At 37.8% G+C, this 14,390-nt stretch overlaps 1 protein-coding gene across 14 annotated transcripts in view; it reads right to left on the bottom strand.

Annotated features, from left to right (window-relative positions):
• Positions 1 to 14,390, bottom strand: part of Nmrk1 (nicotinamide riboside kinase 1) — a 52,629-nt gene that overhangs the window by 23,269 nt on the left and 14,970 nt on the right. For 9 of the 14 annotated variants that reach the window (XM_013506536.1, XM_013506539.1, XM_013506537.1 and 6 more), the window contains 4 exons: positions 13,584 to 13,731; positions 13,436 to 13,507; positions 12,675 to 12,781; positions 8,389 to 11,302 (listed from right to left, as the gene is read on the bottom strand). In XM_013506536.1, coding sequence (XP_013361990.1) covers positions 11,166 to 11,302; positions 12,675 to 12,781; positions 13,436 to 13,507; positions 13,584 to 13,731 — 464 coding nt within the window. In that variant the 3' untranslated portion in view covers positions 8,389 to 11,165. Of the gene's footprint in view, positions 1 to 6,473; positions 6,847 to 8,388; positions 11,303 to 12,674; positions 12,782 to 13,435; positions 13,508 to 13,583; positions 13,732 to 14,390 lie in introns of those variants that run through there. The other 5 variants (XR_001231724.1, XR_001231723.1, XM_005408320.2 and 2 more) reach the window with 3 other exon arrangements.

Here is a 14,390-nt window from a genome sequence, read left to right as displayed (position 1 = left end):
AGCTGGGTCAAATGGAACCCCTTGTCCTAGTTTTCTGAAGAATCACCACACTGATTCCTATAGTGCTTATCCCACCAACAGTGGAGAAGGGTTCCTTTTTCCCCACAGCCCCATCAGCACTTATGATTGGTTGATTTCTGGAGGCATGAGAAGAGACCTAGAATAGCAAAAACAATTCTACAATAAAGGCAAGGCAGGGGTCATCACAATCCCTAAATTCAAATTATACTGCTGACCTACTATGATAAAAACCGCATGGTACTTGCAAAAAACCCCAAAAAACCAACCAGAGGATCAGTGGAACAGATTAGAAGATGCAGAAACAACTCCAAACACACTCAGTCACTTTATCTTTGACAAAGGGGTTAAACATGTTCACTGGAAAAAAAGCCTCTTTATGGTGCTGGAAAAACTGGCTTTTGCACATGGTGAAAACTAAAACTAGACCCATGTCTCTCACCATGCAGTAAACTAAAACTGAAATGGATCAAAGATCTAAATCTTAAAACAGAAACACTGAATCTGCTGGAAGAGAGAATAGGTAGAACTCTTAGAGCCATAGGAGTAGGCAAAGACTTCATGAACAAAAACCCTGATCACGTGGGAAATACTATGAAGAATCATCAACTGGGATCTCACCTTATTAAAAAGCTTTTGCAGCAATCCTGGGCAACAAAAGCAAGGCAGGAGGCATCACAATCCCTGACTTAAAATTATACTACAAAGCTACTGTGATAAAATCAGCATGGTACTAGAAAAACAAAAACAAAAACAAACTAGACCTCAAGACCAATAGAACAGATTAGAAGATACAAATACAACTCCAAGCACACTCAGTCACCTTATCATTGACAAAGAGGTCAAAGATGTTCACAGGAAGAAAGACAGCCTCCTTAATAAATGGTGCTGGAAAAACTGGCTTTGCACATGCCAAAAACTAAAACTAGATGTATGTCTATCACCATGCATTAAACTAAAATAGAAAAGCATCAAAGGTCTAAGTACTAAAATAGAAACATTAAATCTACTAGAAGAGAAAGTAAGTGGAAATCTTGAAGACATAGGGGTAGGTGGAGAGTTTATGAACAAAAACCAAACTGCACAGGAAATAAGTAAGATGGGATCTCATCTTATTGAAAAGCTTTTGCACATCAAAAGAAATCACCAATAGAGTGAAAAGAAAACCTATGAACTGGGAAAAAATTTTATCCAACTGTCCCTCACACAAAAGATTTCTATCTAGAACATATAAAGAATTAAAAAAAATTAGACCCCTAAAATTAACAACCCAATCCAAAATTGGGCATCTGAGATGAATATATACTTCTCAGATGAAAAAATACAAACAGCAAATAAATATATGAAAAAATGTTCCACAGTACTCATCAGTTGAGAAATGCAAATTAAAACAACACTGAGATTTCATCTCATCCAAGAAAGAATGACTATCATCAAGAAATCAACCAATAACAAATGCTGGAGGGGTTCTGGGGAAAAAGGACCCTTCTCCATTGTTGGTGGGAGTGCAGACTTGTACAACCACTGTGAAAATCAGTATGGAGATTCCTCAAAAACTAGGATTATACATCCCATATGGCCCAGCTATTCCCCTTCTGGGTATTTTCCCAGAATTAAAAACATCATACCACAGCAATACATGTGTACCCATGTTTGTAGCAGTGCAATTTGTCATAGCTAAATCTTGGAAACAACCCAAATGCCTATCAACTGAGGAATGGAGAAAGAAGATGTGTATCACGTTAATACTTCCCTTAGTTATTGTGGGCTGATCAGGCCCGCAATCTCCCAAATGAGTGGATAGCAAAGGCTTAAATAAATGAGACAACTGAAATGATTTCAGGGCTCCAGGAGGGTTCAACCCAATTACAGACTTCGAGGTTTTCTGAGTTGACACCAAGACTTCTTGGAATGGCCCATATGTATTAGGTTTTCAAATAAAGGAGGGGGATACTAAAGAAAATGCAGAAATCTGGGCAGGACTTGGAAATCCATTATGGAATTCTCTAAGTAATACTCATGTTAATTTAGGAGAACTATGTTATCTTCAGGAGGGCCTTCACTGCAGGAGTGTGATGCCTGCAGCTACAGTCTCCTCTTAGCTAATGGGGGTTGGAGGAAAACGTCCTCAGCTGTGACCTTATCTTGTCCTCTGAGGCCTCATGGCTTCACCCACTATTACAGGCCTCAGTAGGGACCAGTGACTCACAAGTAAACATGGAAAGCCAACTGGTTAATATAAGTCCTACTTAGAGCTGCTTCATAGTGGCCTCCGTCAGACACAGTCTTTTTACACAATCAAATACCACTCAGCTATAAAGAAGCATAAACTTGGGACTTTGATGGGTAAATAGATGCAACTAGAGACCATACGCATAAGTGAAATAAATCAGAATCACATCTGTAAACACCATATTGTCTTCCTAGTGTAAGAAACTGAAAGAGTAAATAAGATCCGAAAGGTCCAACAGATACAGTGCAAAGGAAAGAACTGCTCAAAAGGAAAGAACAATTGGGATGGGGAAAGGAGAAAAGAAAGAAGGGAACAAAATACATATATATATATATACACCAGATAGCTAAGATAACTGTATTACTAACTTCTATTGGTTTATTGAAAGGAACAGTTAATGCCTGTTGTGGTTTGTGTCTGGGTGTCCCCTCAAAGCCTCATGCGGCCATGGGGCAGGCTTTTAGGGTTTGATTGATTATGGGTGTGAGAGCTACACCCGCCCTGAGGTGGACAGTTTGCATATGTAAGGGAGAGGGAGAGGCTGCTTGTGGCCATTCCTCCCTTTTGTGCTTGTTGCTTTTGCTGTATTCTGCTGCCATGAGCTGTAGCCCTCTGCCATGTGCCACCCTGCCTTGTAACCTGCCAAGTATGGACTGAAACCTCCACAAACTATAAATGAAATAAACCTTTCCTTCCTTAATTTTAGGCATCAGGTATTTTGTGCCAGCAACAAGAGGAAAGTAACCAAGACAATGCCTAATTGTTTGACCAATTTTGGATGCCTATATCTGGTAATCTGAGCAATTACTTTGAAGATAACAATATGTAATATAACAACCATTGTTAATTTCCTATCATCTTGTTTTGAAATTCTGTGTCACTTTTATTTTTATTCTCTTTAAAATAAAAAAATTAAAACTCTTTTGCATAGCAAAAGAAATCACCAACTGAGTGAAAAGACAACTCACAAGTGGGAAAAAATTTTAGCAAGTTGTTCCTCAAAGGACTAATATCTAGAATATATAAAGAATTGAAAAAAATCAGATCCCCCAAATTTAAAGACCCCACCCAAAAATGGGCATGAGATAAATATGCACTTCTCAAATGAAGAAGTAGAAATAGCAAATAAATATATGAAAAAATATTCAACATCAGTGGTCACTCAAAAGGTGCAAATCAAAACAACACTGAGATTTCACCTCATTCCAGGAAGAATAGCTATTGCCAAGATATCACTCTGTATTCTTCTATAGTGTGTGGAACCCAAAGAACCCCCCAAGTCATCACTAAGTACAAGCTAGTTAGAGATAAAGAAATAATGAAAGCTAACTGAATTGGTCAATGAGAAAAATATTTTATAACTACTGATAAAAAATATTTTATAACTACTGCTCATTACTAATAAACAAAAGGATACACGGTATATAATTTAAGTTTTGGCACTGAAAGAGGGAAGCAGAAATCACACTATTTTGGTCTACTGTCTGTGTAAAGAAAGTCCCCTCATTATTACACATGATTGCAGTTATCTGCTTTTTTTTGTGATGTTAGACCATTACTTTGGCAAAAATGAAGTAAGACACAGGAAAACCCTCTATTTATCAAAGTTGTACCATAAATATACAATGGTATTAGACACATAGGAAAAAGCAGACAACAAAACACACAAATGCTTGAGGTACTGTAGTGAGCTGCAGGTTTAATCAACATGATAGTGCCACTGTCTGCAGGTGGTGGACACTGTTTTGGAATGGTAAGCAGCAGCCTTTTCCAAACCATGGGTATAATCAATATTCAAGCAACTAAAAATAGAAAAACTCACAGTGTATAATATATAATGTCTTGTAGTACTTAATATGTGTATATCCACCCACACATATACAATGGACTCTCAGGTGATGACTAGCCTCACATATGAACAACTCGGGCTATGACTGGAATTTTAGGTTTAACTTAAAACCACAGTCTTGAGTTGCAACCTGAATGCTGGCCACTTGTACAGATGCAAAGACTTGCGATGCCAGAAAAGTGTATGTAAGCATACGTGCCAGTCTGACCCCAGGGGCATGTGCTTGTGGACATGATTTTATATAATATAAAATCGCTACAATTGCTGCTATCAAAATGCCCCCACAAAAGCTCAAAACAAAGCTAAGGAACGAAGGGAAGGTAAAGAAAGCAATCACTATCAAAAATAAGGAAATTGTGGAGAAATATAAGAGTAGTGTTTGTGTCACCAATCTCACTAATATGTGCATGTTGAAATCCACCATCTGGACAATTTCACAGAGCAAAGATGTGTATAAGGAAACTAGTGTTGCTGAAGGAAACTAGTGTTGCTGAAGGTGTTACTCAAATTAGTAAGCCATGATCAACAGTGTTAGATGAGGTAGAAAGGTTATGAGTGTGGATAAACAGAAGGCAGATAGCAGGTTACAGCCTGAGTCTATAATTTGTGAAAAAGCTAGGGCTATAAAATGCAGATCCCATAAAACAGCCCAAGTGGCCAGTGTTGACAAAAGGGCTGCTGCAAATTACACACACCACTTGAAAATGATGGCACAGAGAAATGGCTTTTGCCCTCATCACATTTTCAACTGTGGTGAAATTATCCTTTTCCTGAAGAAAATGCACAGAACATGTATTATCCAGCAAGGAAAGAAATGCAGGCCACAAACCTCTGAAGGAAAGGCTAACCTTATTGCTATGTGCCAATGCAAGTGGTGACCTCAAGATAAAGCCTCTCTTAGTTTATCACTCTGAGACCCTTAGAGTGTTCAGAAAACATGAAGTCAAGAAGAATAGCCTAGGGATTATGTGGAGATCTTAATGCAAAAGCCTGAGTACCAAGGGTACTTTTTCCTGAGTGGATCAGGGAGGCTTTCTGTCCTACCGTTAAGGAATAGCTAGAAGACAAAGGTTTACCATTGAAGGCTCCCCTCATCACAGACAATGCTCCTGCTCATCCACAAGATTTGGAAGAACTGGCTGAAGAATTCCCACGGCTCTCAGTCAAATTCTTTTTACCTAATACAACTCCACTATTGCAGCCTACAGATCAGCAGGTGCTAACAAACTTGAAGAAGCTATATGCCAAGGAACATTTCCTGAAGTGCTTCCAGATGGTCTCAGATACATATTTAATACTTAAAGAGTTCCAGAAAGAACATTACAACATCCTTTCCTGTGTGGGGTTAACTGAGAAATCCTGGACCAATGTTTCTCTCAGAACAGTGAGATCTGCCTGGAAGAAAGTATGGCTTAAAATTATACAGGACAGAGGTTGTGTAGAGAAGCCTGACCCTTCAGTTAATCCTGTGGTTGAAGACACTGTCCTGTATCAGAGGCCATAGGCTTGCAGGTAGACAGTGGTGATGTTGAAGAACTGGTGGAAGAAACTCAGAGGAATTGTCTACGGAGGATGTTCAGCAACTTCTGGCTGAGCAACAGAAAATGGCAGCTGAGGAGCTTTCTGAAGAAGAGAGGGAGTACTAAAGTCAGTGCAGCAAAACTGTTCTTCTGAGATGAAGGAAATACTGAGAAAATGGATAGAGTCAAAACATTTGTAGAGAAGATCCACCAAGACAGAGAAAAAGCCAATCACTGTAATCACTTGCTTAATGACAGTGCCATGTCATACTACAGAACAGTGTTGAAGAAAGACAGAAACAGACAAGTTTAGGCCAGTTTTTAGTTTTGAAAAGGTTGAGACCTAGTGAGCCATACATAAGCAGATACTAATGGGCTAGAGACTCTCCCAAGGAGAGAAAGAACACTAGAGACCCAGATTCCTGATGTTCTCATGGAAGGGGACTCTCCTTCCAAACAATAACCACCTTCCATTCCAACCTCCCCTCCTGCAAGCCAAAGATGTCAACTTGAATGGAGAGTACAGTATGAAATTGTTGTTTCTGGTAAACTAGGCACATTTTACAACTTTTTGGTGAACATGCTAGGAAAATTATTGGTGTTTCTGGCAAATTACGCAATTACACAACCCTTTTTTATAATGAAAAGGTTAGCTAAGGGGTGCTTTGGAAGGTTTGGGATGCATTATGGGTATTTCCATTGCTTCTTATGGGAAAAAGTCTTGACTTATAACTAACTTGAGTTACAACCAATCCTCACAAAGGAACTGAGTTTGTAAGTCAAGGGCCCACTGTATACACATCTACATATACAACTACACACACATACACAAACACACAGTGAATTACAAATATCCTGGGTTATGGTTTAATCCTTATTTCTCACTCTAGGATCAGTCAGAAAAGTTCAACAGGCGTTGTTATCCAGGAACTGACTCACTGTTCATGAGCTGTGCTGTATATTTGCCTTCTCTGGAGTAAGAACAATTAGGTAGATTCCTGTGAATTGGTATGAATGATTACTGTTCCACACAGACTGTATTAATTATGTTACTTCACAGCCTTTAGAAAACTTTATGTGATTAAACAATTAACATACAAAATAGCTGTTATATCACAGTTCATACTGTATCTTGATTAATGCTCTGAAATCTATTCCTTTGAGTTTCCTAATTCATCCCAGGATGGATTCATTGCATTCCTTTTTTTATGGTGTTACTTGCAAAGCTTGGGAACAAATGGAAAAATACATTAGTGGAGAATTAATTCTCATTTTATTACATTTGTACACCAACAGAAGTCAATCAAAGAATGTAAAGATCAATCCCGGAGTTTTGGTACCAAAAAAAAGAAAAGAAGAATGTAAAGATCACAAGGATTCTGGAGCCACAAATGCTGCTTTTCCCAACTGAAGCCCAAGTCTCATTTTTTAATTATTGTATTAAATGTGAAGCATATCTCAAATAATCAGATAGCCCATATCAGTTCCACTGGTATAATGATCTTGACTTCATGGAAAGAAATTGTTTGGGGACTAGAAGAATATTACAAAGGGTGGCTGGGTGCAGTATAATTCTTGGTCTGGTATATTATCCTTGATGTGGGCAAAAGAGCATCGTTACCTTTAACCTGCTTGCTTAAATAAAAGCAGCCTAGCAGAATACACAATTTGGTTTAGAATTCAATGACAAACCATTCATATTCTTACTGTATAGTTCATGTTGGAGACTGTTTTTAGTGCGGTATTTCAAAGTGTGTAAAATTTATTTCATTCTTTGACTAAGTAATTGCCACTTCTGAGAATTTAGACCAGGGATATAATCCAAAATAAGAAAACCAAATTATATATATATATAATTTTTATCTTTTTTTTGTACCGAGAATCGAGCTCTAGACCTTGCACTTACCAAGCAGGTGCTCTGCCGCTGAGCTATATTCCTGGCCCTTCTACATATATTTTTATAGAAAGTTATTTATCACCAGGTATGGTGGGGCATGCTTGTAATCCCAACACTTGGGAGGCTGAGGCAGGAGGATCACTATGAGTTTAAGCCACCCTGGGCTACATAGTGAGTTCAAGGCCAGCCTGAACTATATGAAGAGAACTTGTCTCAAAAAAAAAAAAAAGAAAAAGAAAAAGAAAGTTATTTATCAATGTAAAATACCTGTAACACTAAATATCTAACAATTGGGTAATGGGTAAATAATGCTATGTGAATTTATATTATTATATTAGATATTTAGGGCTGGGGATTTAGCTCAGCGGCAAAAGCGCCTGCCTGGCAAGCGCAAGGTCGTGAGTTCAGTTCCCGGTACTGGAGAAAAACCAAAAATATTATATTAGATATTTAGGGCTGGGGATTTAGCTCAGCGGCAAAAGCGCCTGCCTGGCAAGCGCAAGGTCGTGAGTTCGGTTCCCGGTACTGGAGAAAAACCAAAAATAAATAAATAAATAAATAAACTAGATATTTAATCACTACTATTATTTGATAACTAGAAAGTATATTTTAAATGAAATGTAGGAAAATCTCAACAGAAAAATGCAAGCATTTGATAATTAAATTCTTATTTGGGAATTCTTTGTTCTTTGATTTGGTACTAGACATATCACATCTTTCTTCTGCACTAAAATGTCAATGACAAGTCTTAGATTTCACTTCAGTGCACAAAACAGAACTCAGCCTTGAATCTTCTAATTGGGATCACACTTCAGGATTATTATATAATAAACTCTATAAAGCAATGCAAATACTAAACCCTTATGTAAAAACAGAAGTACTCCTGGCTGATTAATCACTGTCCCTGCAATGTCTTGCAAGAGACTAATGTGACAGCTTAAACCCTGGAAGCTCACTCATTAAACTGCTTAAAATGAAGCTAGTAGAATACAGATGGCTCTTTTCTCCTTTTGCTTTTACATACATTTTTATAATTAGTATTTTTTATAATGAGATGAAAATAAACATTTTTAAAGTGAGTTTGAATGTTCCTGGTACCTTGACTGCTTTGTTATATTGAGAATACACAGTGATTAAATTTCACTTTAAACTTTAAATTAAAATGAGGACTGATTTAAATGTGTTACTTCATAGCCTTTTGCTCATTTCATTAATAATGAAATCAATATGTCTTGCTTCTCTTTACCATTACTACTTTATCATAATTATGATTTTATAGACATAGAATGAAGAATCAGTGGAATAGGTTTAAGAGATGCCAGGAGGGAAAACCTGGAGTCATCACTTGAAACCTTGGAAAGGTCACCTCAGCTACCTCAGTCCCAGAGTCAGGGTCAAACCAGGTTAGACTGAGGGCCGCTCCCTGCCAGCTCTGCTTGCATGCTGTGGCTGGCAGACCTAGGAAAGGTGCTGGGTTACTATAAATAGCATGGTTACTTATTTATGCAACAGAGAAACTACCATAAATCTTAAGACGCAGGAAAAGCTGATTTGCTTCCAGAGTCACATCTCTTCTAGTGTCTCATTTTTTCTTTCTTGTCTTTACCTTTTACCTAGATTCTAGAACACAGACCTGACAGCCTTAAGCTGCATCGCTAAATATTTTCTTACCTGCCTCTTGGATACAGGCAAAGTAAGAGATAAGTCATATACATGAAAATGTACTTTCTTATGGGCTTGAAGCACCATAGGACACACCAGCTGTTCTGGGCCTTGGAACAGATAGATGGTGAAGGCAGGGTTTGGAATGGAACAGGGTGCAATTACCTGAGCTACATAACCAGGGCTCCTTTCATCCTTATCCATAGGCACAGGATAAAGCAAATCCCAGTGTATGACTTGGCCATTAAAGGAGAACTGGAACGAAGCACTGGCCACTGCCCAGGACATAGCACAGGAGGCTAGCAGCTGAAACATGCCAGCAAGCTGTTCCTGGGGCGCTGATAGTTCTCAGACAAGGTCTCTGGCTCAGGGGCAGCAATTTATGAAGGCTCAGCCCCTTGCTCGACTGCCACACAATTCGTATCTATTTCAGTTTGTATCCCAAGGTTCATCATGGGAGACCAGTCTTCCACCAAAGTAAGAAATGACAAGGGCGGATGGGCATATCTGCCATGGATTATTGGTTCTCCTTGCAAGAAGAAATTTTAAAATGGTTCCAATATTTCTCCAATGCCTACTAGAATGACTGATTTTAAATCAGGAGTGTTCAGGGTCAATGGGCTGCCCTGCTGGGCCCAGTTCCCCAGGTTAGGGAGAAATTTATTGACCATACAAGAAACCTAATTCTTTTGAGAGATGATAATAACTGGACTAGTGCAATTGCTTCTCACCAAAACCATGTAATAGTCTTCAATCTGGGATGACTCAGACTGTCTTTTCTTCGGTCACCTAAGAACTTCATTGGCTGTTTAGCCCTTTAATTCATGTAGTTCAAATACATCAGTAACAAGATCTTCCAAAATGCTTTTTCATTTTTCTTCTTTTGGTTTCTACCATCCATCTACCTTGCCTTCCCCTTGGGAAATTTTAAAAATCAGGTTTTAGGTGGGGTATTTACTTACAGGATGGGAACTATAAGCCAGTGATGACCAATTAGAGTATGCCACGTCCTGGCCACAGGGACTGGTCTAGCAAGTCATGCAACCCAAGCAGAACCAAGCAAAGTCTTCTCTGGGCCTTTTCAGCTGAGCCAAATGGAAAATTGCTTCTTAAGGAACTGTTTAAGGCTAGGAGTATTGCTCAGTGCTAGGGCATATGCTTAGCATGCAAAAAGGGGTAGGGTTCAACCCCTACACTACAAAAAAGCCAAGAAAATTCTTTAAAAATAATTTTATACATATGCAATAGTGGTGAGAATGACTTAGGAACCTTCTTGTCTTCTATAGCCAATTCCAACATTTATTCACTCATAGGCAATCTGAAAAAGGATAAACTATCTTTTCACACTGGGCTGCAGGGCCTATGAGGATGCTGAGAAGAGATTATCCTGTCTGTCAGCAGAGAGAACCTTACTTCAAAATAAACTCCAACAGAATGCAGAGCACTGAGGATACCATCTGAGCTCCTTAATCCAGCCAGGCCCCAAAACACTGCCACCTCTGTACTTTTTTACTTAGGCTGAATGTAGGAGGATGTCCCATCTCTTGCAAAAAAACCTGTCAACTTTAAAGAAGTAGAAGTAATCTTTTTAAATCTTGCACTTACTTCTGAGGTATTTGCAAAATATGAACTTTAAGGAAAACATTTAAGGGAATAAAGGAAAAGGGGAGCTCTAGAAATATTAAAATCATCAGCATTTCAATTTCACTCTGCCAATAGGATAATATCAGTCTCATTGGGACAGTCATCTACCAAAATTTGAAACTACATAACATAAATATCATTAAGAGATGAAACAGAGAGAGAGAAAGAGAGTGAGACAGAGAGAGAGAGATAACAAAGGATAAGTATTTTCACCCCTAAAAACAACCTGACAAAATAATCACATCTTCACAGCCGCACTGAATTTCTGCCTCTGAATTATCCTCAAAGCAAACAGTGAGTGAATATAATCCCTCAGTGTACCATTCTGGCATATACGATGAATTATTTTCCTGGCTGTCCATCCTTCACCATCCACTTTGCTAGGGCCGTACTTGGGCTGTGGTTGGCTAGCTCTTTTGTAAGATCTTCATACACTTCTGAAAAGAGGTCCTCTTCTGATTTGGTTCCATCCAGGTACACTGTAGAAGGAAGAAAAGAGTAGTAATAAAAGATGCTTACTCTGGCACTTGGTATCTCTTGCAAATTCCAATAGGTTTAACCAAAAGGACCTAGAACCACAATTTAAAGAGATTAATAGCAATTAAAGATAAAAAAATGTACTTTTATACAATGGAATATTACTCAGCTATACAGAAAGATAAACTCAAAGCTTTTATGGGTAAATAGATGCAACTAGAGACCATACTCATAAGCAAAATAAATCAGACCTGCATGTGTAAACACTGTATTGTCTCCCTAGTGTAAGAACCTGAAAGCGTAAATAAAACTCAAAGGTACAATAGATATTGTGAAAGGGAAAGAAACTGCTTAATAGGAAAGAACAACTGGGATTAGGGAAACAAGAAAAGAAGGAAGGGAAATTTTTATATATATATATATATATAAATAAATAAACACACAAAATAGCTAAGATAATTGTATTGGTTTATTGAAAGGAACAGATAATGCGTAATTGTTTGGTCAATCTTGCATACCTGTATCTGGTAATCTGAGCAACTACTCTGAAGATAACGATAAGTAATACAACAACCGTTGTTGAGTTCTTATCATCTTGTTTTGAAATTCTGTATCATTTTCATAGTTTTTGTGTTATTTTGTTTTTATCTTTTTGTTATTTTGCTTTTGTTCTTTTCTCTTTAGAAAAAAAAAAAAAGATAAAAAACATGGCAGCCACAAATATAGGTCAAAAATTTGGTTTGTTACAAAGAAATCCACATCAGCTGCTCTGAAAATTATTTAAATAACTGAGAAAGGAAAGAAAGGAAGAAATTTAAACAGTACCATGTATAAAGAGCTTTAGGAGGAGTGAAGAGTCACCTACCCAAAAGAGTCACTTAAAGAGTAATTCTCCCAATTTATGCATCCAGCTTTGTGAGGCTTCTTTTTTGTTTGTTTGTTGAGACAGGGTCCTACTATGTAGTTCAGGCAGGCCTTGAACTCACTATGTAGTCCAGGCTAGTCTTAAACTCAAACTTGCAGTGATCCTCCTGTTTCAACTTCCCGAGTGCTGGGATTATGGGTGTGTATTACCATACCTGGTTTGTGAAGCTTTTTAAACCATGCACTGGGCTGAACCCTGTCACATATGTAGTGAATAAGAATTCTCCATACCCAGAAATTACATATTTTTTAATAAAACAGACAAAGCAGTTTTGGAGAAATAAAAACCTACAGAACCTGTGGTAGAAGAGGGGAACCCAGAGACTATTGCTTAGAATAACCCTTTACAATCTTCTACTTGAGAAAATTGGTTCCCAAGTCCTTTGGTTTATGTACTTAGAGACAAGTGACAAGTAAAAGGCCTTACATGATGGGAGGAGAGGCACTTACCAACCTCCCAGGTGATGTTGTCCATCTCTCGTCTGTGCTTTAAGTACATGGGCCACACGTGCCCGTCAAAATACCCAGGTGGGTCTGGGGGCTCATAGACCCTCGTACTGTCAAAACACCAAGGAAAATTCATGTTGCTAGAAATACAAAATTTATAAAGCAAAATAATAATGCTCAGGATAATAGGAAAATCAAAGATTAAATGTGAACAGGATTAATACTCATGGCAGTGTTAGATTCTACGGCAGTTTAGAAAGACTTGCCTGCTTGGCAAGTGCAAGGTCGTGAGATCAGTTCCCGGTACCGGAAAACAAACAAACAAAATACTAAAATACAAGGAGGAAATAGAAAGACAGTAAAATGGATTTAGTTCTCCAACACAGAAATTAATTTTGTAGTCCACTATCATTCATAATTATCTTTCTTCCCATAAGACTCAGTGTCGATAATGTTGCATTAAGCTCCAAACTAACTGGGGTTATTTGTAGCTGTATAGAAGATAGGTGCACTAACTTGAAATTACAATCTACAAAGGATTGCTTCACCTGAAGATTTAGGGGAAATGAGTCAACAGGTGCATAGAAAACCTTTCTCTTAGAGGAGTAATGTGCACCACTCCATGTGGACGGCCATTTGCTCTGCATAGGAGTCAAGGCTTCCCTGTTTGAAAACTGACCAACTGTCTGATAATGCTGCTCTCTCCATTTCAGTACATTTTGTCTGTTGAAATTACAATCCATAAAGATGATTTCCAAACTTACCTCCTTCTCCTCTTACACTCTTCATATGGGATGGTTAGGAAATAGCTTCTATTCCATATAGTATCAAGGGGCCTAAGGTAAGAGCATATTTAGTTTACATAGCTTCTTCCCATTCATTCAGAGGCAGTGTTACAGTGGGGATGCTTACTTATAATTAAACAGAAGGAAACCTTCGATGATTAAAATGTGCATTTCCTCTGCACTGCTGCCAGCTGTTGATCCCAGAGAGCATCTTGGATTCTCCATCCAGCAAGAAATGGCTGCCATCATTTTTTCCATGTTAAGCGCTTCAAGCACTTTAGAAAAACAAAAAACATGAAATCAATAAAACAAATTTTTTGTGATGCAGCTTTTTGTGATGAGTATACTCTGGGCTCAGTAAATGTCTAATACAGTGTTATTTATTGGCCCTTTAAGACATCTAATAACAAATACTTTAGACAACCAATGTAAACTCGACACCAATAATACTGATTTTTTTTTTTTTTTTTTTTTTTTTTTCTCCGGTACTGGGAACCGAACTCACGACCTTGCGCTTGCCAGGCAGGCACTTTTGCCACTGAGCTAAATCCCCAGCCCAATAATACTGATATTAAGTATGTTTGAAACAACTTTACTATGAAAAAATTAAAGCATATGTAAAAGGAAATAAATATATAAAAGGAGACAATAAAGTGCAATGGATTTCATGTCCATATTTCTAGCTCTGACAATCAAACTTATGATAAAATTTGCTTTACCACTTCCAGTCTTTCCTAACTATATATAAAATACAAATTCCAGAAGACAGAATAGCTATAGATAAGTCTGAAAGATAAATGACATGCTATGGAAAATATCTGTAGTATATGTGGCAGAGAGCTAATATTTTTGATATAAAAAGGCTGTTGTAGAGACATACTTAAAAATATTATGACAAAAATGCTATTTTAAAATCATATATATATATATATAT

This window comes from Chinchilla lanigera, unplaced genomic scaffold, assembly GCF_000276665.1.
Source record: "Chinchilla lanigera isolate Chin_1 unplaced genomic scaffold, ChiLan1.0 scaffold00111, whole genome shotgun sequence".
In the NCBI taxonomy this organism is placed as follows: domain Eukaryota; kingdom Metazoa; phylum Chordata; class Mammalia; order Rodentia; family Chinchillidae; genus Chinchilla; species Chinchilla lanigera.
Note: the sequence above shows the minus strand (reverse complement) of the source record. Positions and strands in the feature narration are given on the sequence as shown.